Source organism: Notolepis coatsorum, assembly GCF_963971535.1.
Source record: "Notolepis coatsorum genome assembly, chromosome: 6".
Taxonomy (NCBI): domain Eukaryota; kingdom Metazoa; phylum Chordata; class Actinopteri; order Aulopiformes; family Paralepididae; genus Notolepis; species Notolepis coatsorum.
In genome coordinates, this window is record NC_140170.1 from 175,272,555 (window position 1) to 175,280,263 (window position 7,709).

At 41.6% G+C, this 7,709-nt stretch overlaps 1 protein-coding gene across 2 annotated transcripts in view; it reads left to right on the forward strand.

Moving 5' to 3' along the window:
* Nucleotides 1-7,709, forward strand: part of stab1 (stabilin 1) — a 335,483-nt gene that overhangs the window by 121,304 nt on the left and 206,470 nt on the right. The window contains exons 48-49 of one of the 2 annotated variants that reach the window (XM_084317601.1): nucleotides 3,427-3,444; nucleotides 3,808-3,954. In XM_084317601.1, coding sequence (XP_084173727.1) covers nucleotides 3,427-3,444; nucleotides 3,808-3,954 — 165 coding nt within the window. The remainder of the gene's footprint in view (nucleotides 1-3,426; nucleotides 3,445-3,807; nucleotides 3,955-7,709) is intronic. The other variant, XM_084317602.1, reaches the window with a different exon arrangement.

Here is a 7,709-nt window from a genome sequence, read left to right on the forward strand (position 1 = left end):
TTACTACTAGCAGTACTTCAAATTATTATTTTTCTTTATTATTTTTTACTACTAGCAGTACTTCAAATTATGATTGTTGTTTATTAGTATTACTACTAGTAGTATTATGATTGTTATTTATTATTACTACTAGTAGTACTTCAAATTATGATTGTTCTTTATTAGTATTACTACTAGTAGTATTATGATTGTTATTTATTATTACTACTAGTAGTACTTCATATTATTATTGTACATTGTTATTACTACTAGCAGTACTTCATATTATTATTGTACATTGTTATTACTACTAGCAGTACTTCATATTATTATTGTACATTGTTATTACTACTAACAGTACTTCACATTATTATTGTACATTGTTATTACTACTAGCAGTACTTCAAATTATGATTGTATGTTAGTATTACTACTAGCAGTACTTAAAATTATAATTGTATGTTAGTATTACTACTAGCAGTACTTCAAATGATAATTGTATGTTAGTATTACTAATAGCACTACTTCAAATGATAATTGTATGTTAGTATTACTAATAGCACTACTTCAAATGATAATTGTATGTTAGTATTACTAATAGCACTACTTCAAATGATAATTGTATGTTAGTATTACTACTAGCACTACTTCAAATTATAATTGTATGTTAGTATTAGGATAAAAATAGGAAAAAAGCACCACAGACAACATGCAGGAGAGAAACCTTAGAAGGGCCGTTGAAAGGGGATCCCCCAACTTGGATGTCGGTGATAAGATAGTGTTGCTATGGAAACACTAAAACAGGCGAATAGTTGGTATGTATGTACAGATACGTGTAATAAAACACATATATGTACATGCAATAGCAACTGGGGTACATAAGAAAATGTTTTAAAGATTTAAAAAGGGAAACAAGCACTAGTATGAAAATAGCATAAAGGCTAAATGTCAAGGCTCGGAGCTCAAAATATCAGTCATATTCTGATTGATTGATTGAAAACTTTATTAACAGATTGCAGAATGGGTACAATACAGTACAGCTCAATACACACAATTGTTAAGGGGATGCAGACCAGAGAAAGACTTTCGTCTTGTTTACATCAGGGTCCCCCATTTTCAATTCATCAGGACATTATGACATACACGACATACAGTACTGCTACATCTATACATTTATGACAACAACCTTGTGATACAAAAAGAGTCCAGAAAAGATTATATACATTTGATGTAAAAACTGTACACTGGGGGAGGTTGGGTAGGTGGGGGGGGGACTGTACATTGGAGGTGGTTCGGTGGGTGGGGTGAGGGTGGTGGGGTGGGCAGGAGGGGTGGGGGGGAACACTGTACAACTGTACAAGCAAAACTGTACATTGGAATATTGACAACCATACTTGGTCATTTACTGTACATTGGAGGGGGTTGGGTTAGGACATTTACATGGGCCAGTTTCGAATTGCAGTCTCCCGTAGGTGTTCTTTGAGAGTGTTTTTGAAAGTGGGTAGTGATTCACATTCCTTTACAGCTTTGGGTAGGGCGTTCCACATTGATGTGGCATAATTGCGAAACGTGTTTAGTCCCTTGTTTGAGCCGAATCTGGGTTTAACATGATTTGTGGAGCTCCCTCTGGTGTTGTGATCGTGGTATTCACTGACCTTTGGGAAGTATTTTGACATGTACATGGGTACCTTGGTCGTGTAGTGTATCTTGTAGACCAGGCCCATTGCAAGTTGCTGTACTCTGTCGTCTACTCTAAGCCATCCTAGGTTGTCAAAGTGGGCAGGGGTGAGGTGGGTTCTAGGAGTAAGGTCAAGCAGTAGTCTGACCAGTTTGTTTTGAGATGTTTGTAATTTTGTTTTTAGCGCCTTTGAGGTGCTTTGGTACCATGAGGTGCAAGCATAGTCGTAGTACCCTTGTATGAGTGCTCCTGCCAGAGTCCTCAGGGTGTTCTTGTTTACCAGTGAGGAGATCCGGTACAAGAATCGAGTTCATTGGTTGACTTTTTTTATTACATTGGATGCCATTTTATCACAAGAAAGATTAGCCTCTAGGATGGAGCCCAGGTAGGTAATTTCATCTTTCCTTGTGACAATATTGTCACCCACTGTTTGGATGAATGTATGCGTGTATTATTACTAGCAGTACTTACTTCTGCTCACTGCCTCAAATTATTATTGTTATTATTGCCATTGTGGGTGTATGTGAGTTTTAACAAAACTGCCACACAAATACTTTATAATATTATTATTATTACTACTACTACTACTACTACTACTTTTTTTTTTTTTTTTTGATATTTTTTATTTTCGTGTCTTACATACAGATGTATGCCCAGCCCATATGGGCTTACAAGACACATAACAATAAGTATATAATAATATACTTTACCAATTACTTAACAAATGACATAGACCAAGATGGCCATAAAAAAAATACAAGAAAATACAATAAAACGTAATATAACACAAGCTGTACTCAATGTAAATAAACAGAAAAACAAGGTGAATTCAAATACAATTATATAGGATACAGTGTGTTTTGTCTCAGGTGCCATGCCTTCTCCAAAAATCCTGCAAAACCGAAGATGTCCTCCACAAAAAAACAACTCAACATACAACTCTCAGACTGCCAAAACAAATCTGGGTTTACAATTTGAATTTTTTCAAATAAAGCCCTCCTCAAAGTGGTGTACAAAGGGCAATAAAAAACAAAATGATATTCATCCTCCACCACTCCCAGATCACAGAGAACACACAACCGCTCCTCCTCAGGTTTACCTTGGAATCTACCCACTTCCACCGCCAATGGCAGGGTGCCAGACCTCAACTGGGCACACAGAGACCTCCGTCTTCTCTTTAAGTTTAACATTACATAAGGTTCAGTAAAATACTCATTTTTAATTGCAATATATTTTCTAAGTTTAGGTTTTTTCAAAATCTCCACCTTCCACTTATCCTGATGGATTGTTGATAATTTTGTTTTAATTATGTGAACCTTACACTGCAAATTGTTCATAAAAATCATACTCAAGTCAGTAGAGACATCTCTCTTGACCAGGGATGACCGTGTGCTCTGTCCCAATTAAAAATCTTTTTAGTCACCCTGCCATTTGGCAGCTGGACCAGGCGGTTCCATAACCTCACCATTTCACCTTTTTGCTTGATCAAGCAAGAGTCCCACCCCATGTCCCCTTCTATAGCCCCTTTTGGTGTGTATTTATGGACTCCTAAAAAGTATCTTATGGCCCGGTTCTGGATCGCATTACATTCAGGTGCATCATCAAAACCCCATACTCCAGCAGCATAAAACAAAACAGAACCCACCATTGAATCAAATAATTGTGTAAATGTTGAAAACCCAAGGTCAGTGCACACTTTCATTTTACTCAACACGCCCCCTAGCGCCCTTCCTGCTGACTCAGACATTATTTTCCTTCCTTCTATGAAGCACATGCAGTCATTAAAGGTGAGTACTACTACTGTTACTACTACTACTACTACTACTACTACTACTACTACTACTACTACTACTACTACTACTACTACTACTACTACTACTACTACTACTACAACTACTACTACTACTACTACTACTACTACTACTACTACTACTACTAAAGCTATTACTATTATGACAATGGTGACTACTACTAATTTATTTATTTATTTATTTATTGATTGATCATTATTGATAATTTTTTACTTAAGTCTCATGCACTCAAGGTGCCCAGCCCAAATGGAATACTACCACTACTACTAAAAATACTAAAATAAGAATAAATAAATAATATATTAGTCCATGTGTGTTTGTGTCTGTCTCTATCTGTAGTTACAGCCGTGGATCTTGCAAGGCCGGCAGCCAGACTTAGTGCGCTACCACACCGTGTCCTGTGAGGTTCTGAGTCTGGCTGATCTGAAGACCACCAGCCAGGCTGTAGCGAACTCTGGACACACATTACACTTCACCAGTAGAGAGGTATTCAACACTCACATATACCTACATTCATTCCCCTCCCTAACCTTAGACTCCCTACTCTAACCCTTACTCTACTCGACTCCTACTCTACTCTCTACTCTACTCTACTCTACTCTACTCTACTCTACCTACTCTACCTACCTACCTACTCTACTCTACCCTACCTCTACTCCTACCTTACTCTACCTCTACCCTACCTTACTACCTTACCCTACCTTACCTACCTCTACCTTACCCTACCTTACTCTACCCTACCTTACTCTACCTACCCTACCTACTCTACCCTACCTTACTCTACCTTACCCTACCTTACTCTACCCTACCTTACTCTACTACTCTACTACCTACCTTACTCTACCCTACCTTACTCTACCTACCTTACCTACTACCCTACCTTACTCTACCTTACCCTACCTTACTCTACCCTACCTTACCTCTACCTTACCTACCCTACCTTACTCTACCCTACCTACCCTACCTTACTCCTACCTTACCTACCCTACCTTACTCTACCTTACCCTACCTTACTCTACCTACCTACTTACTCTACCCTACCTACCTACCTTACCTACCTTACCTCTACCTTACCCTACCTTACCTTACTCTACCCTACCTTACTACCTACCCTACCTTACTCTACCTTACCCTACCTACCTACCCTACCTTACCTACCCTACCTTACCCTACCTTACCACCCTACCTTACCAACCTACCTACCTTACCCTAACCTACCTACCTACTACCCTACCTACCTACCCTACCTTACCCTACCCTACCTAACCTACCTACCTTACCTACCCTACCTACCCTACCTTACCCACCTACCTACCTACCCTACCCTACACCTACCTACCCTACCTACCTACCTTACCCTACCTACCCTTACCCTACCCTACCCTACCTTACCCTACCTTAACCCTACCTTACCTACCTACCTACCTTACCCTACCTTCCTACCTACCTTACCCTACCCTACCCTACCTACCTACCTACCAACATCAACCTACCACCTACCCTACCCTACCTTACCAACCTACCCTACCCTCTCTTACTACATACCTACCTACCCTACCTTACACTCCTTACCCTACCTACCTACCCTTACCCTACCCTACCTAACCCTACCCTACCCTTACTCTACCTTACCCTACCTACCCTACCTTACTCTACCTTACTCTACCTACCTAACCCTACCTACCTTACCCTACCCTACCCTACCTACCTACTACTCTACCTACTACCTACCTACCCTACCTTACTCTACCTTACCTACCTTACTCTACTCTACCCTACTCTACCCTACCTACCTACCTTACTCTACCTTACCCTACCTACTCTACCTTACTCTACCTTACCCTACCCTACCTTACCCTACCCTACCTTACCCTACCTTACTCTACCTTACCCTACCCTACCTTACTCTACCCTACCCTACCTTACTCTACCTTACTCTACCTTACTCTACCTTACTCTACCTTACCCTACCTTACTCTACCTTACTCTACCCTACCTTACTCTACCTTACCCTACCTTACTCTACCTTACTCTACCTTACCCTACCTTACCTTACTCTACCTTACCCTACCCTACCTTACCCTACCTTACCCTACCTTACTCTACATTACTCTACCTACCCTACCCTACCTTACTCTACCTTACCCTACCCTACCTTACTCTACATTACTCTACCTTACCCTACCTACTTACCTTACTCTACCATTACTCTACCTTACCTTACCTACCTACCCTACCCTAACCCTACCTACCTACCTTACCCTACCCTACCTTACTCTACCTTACCCTACCTTACTCTACCTTACTCTACCTTACTCTACCTTACTCTACCTTACTCTACCTTACCCTACCTTACTCTACCTTACCCTACCCTACCCTACCTTACTCTACTCTACCTTACTCTACCTTACCCTACCCTACCTTACTCTACCTTACCTTACCTTACTCTACTCTACCCTACTACCCTACCCTACCTTACTCTACCTTACCCTACCTTACTCTACCTTACTCTACCTTACCCTACCCTACCTTACCCTACCCTACCTTACCCTACCTTACTCTACCTTACCCTACCCTACCTTACTCTACCCTACCTACCTACCTTACCTTACTCTACCTTACTCTACCTTACTCTACCTTACCTCTACCTTACCTACCTTACTCTACCTTACTCTACCCTACCTTACTCTACCTTACCCTACCTTACTCTACCTTACTCTACCCTACCTTACCTCTACCCTACCTTACCTTACTCTACCTTACTCTACCTTACCCTACCTTACTCTACCTTACTCTACCTTACCCTACCTTACTCTACCTTACTCTACCTTACCCTACTTTACTCTACCTTACCCTACCTTACTCTACCTTACCTTACTCTACCCTACCTTACTCTACCCTACCTTACTCTACCTTACCCTACCTTACCCTACCTTACTCTACCTTACCCTACCTTACCCTACCTTACTCTACCCTACCTTACTCTACCTTACCCTACCTTACTCTACCTTACCTTACTCTACCCTACCTTACTCTACCTTACCCTACCTTACCCTACCTTACTCTACCTTACCCTACCTTACTCTACCCTACCCTACCCGACCTTACTCTACCCTACCCTACCTTACTCTACCTTACCCTACCTTACCCTACCTTACTCTACCCTACCTTACTCTACCTTACCCTACCTTACCCTACCCTACCTTACTCTACCTTACCCTACCTTACTCTACCTTACCCTACCCTACCTTACTCTACCTTACCCTACCTTACTCTACCTTACCCTACCTTACTCTACCTTACCCTACCTTACTCTACCTTACCCTACCCTACCCTACCCTACCTTACTCTACCTTACCCTACCTTACTCTACCTTACCCTACCCTACCTTACTACCTTACCCTACCCTACCCTTACCCTACCTTACTCTACATTACTCTACCTTACCCTACCTTACCTTACTCTACCTTACCCTACCCTACCTTACCTCTACCTTACCCTACCTTACTCTACATTACTCTACCTTACCCTACCCTACCTTACTCTACCTTACCCTACCCTACCTTACTCTACCTTACTCTACCTTACCCTACCTTACCTTACTCTACATTACTCTACCTTACCCTTACTCTACCTTACCCTACCCTACCCTACCTTACCTCTACCCTACCTTACTCTACCTTACCCTACCTTACTCTACCTTACTCTACCTTACCCTACCTTACTCTACCTTACTCTACCTTACCCTACCTTACTCTACCTTACCCTACCCTACCCTACCTTACTCTACCCTACCTTACTCTACCTTACCCTACCCTACCTTACTCTACCTTACCTTACCTTACTCTACCTCTACCCTACTCTACCCTTACCCTACCTTACCTTACTCTACCTTACCCTACCTTACTCCTACCTTACTCTACCTTACCCTACCCTACCTTACCCTACCCTACCTTACCCTACCTTACTCTACCTTACCCTACCCTACCTTACTCTACCCTACCTCTACTCTACCTTACCTCTACCTTACTCTACCTTACTCTACCTTACCCTACCTTACTCTACCTTACCCTACCCTACCTTACTCTACCTTACCCTACCTTACTCTACCTTACTCTACCTTACCCTACCTTACCTTACTCTACCTTACCCTACCCTACCTTACCCTACCTTACCCTACCTTACTCTACATTACTCTACCTTACCCTACCCTACCTTACTCTACCTTACCCTACCCTACC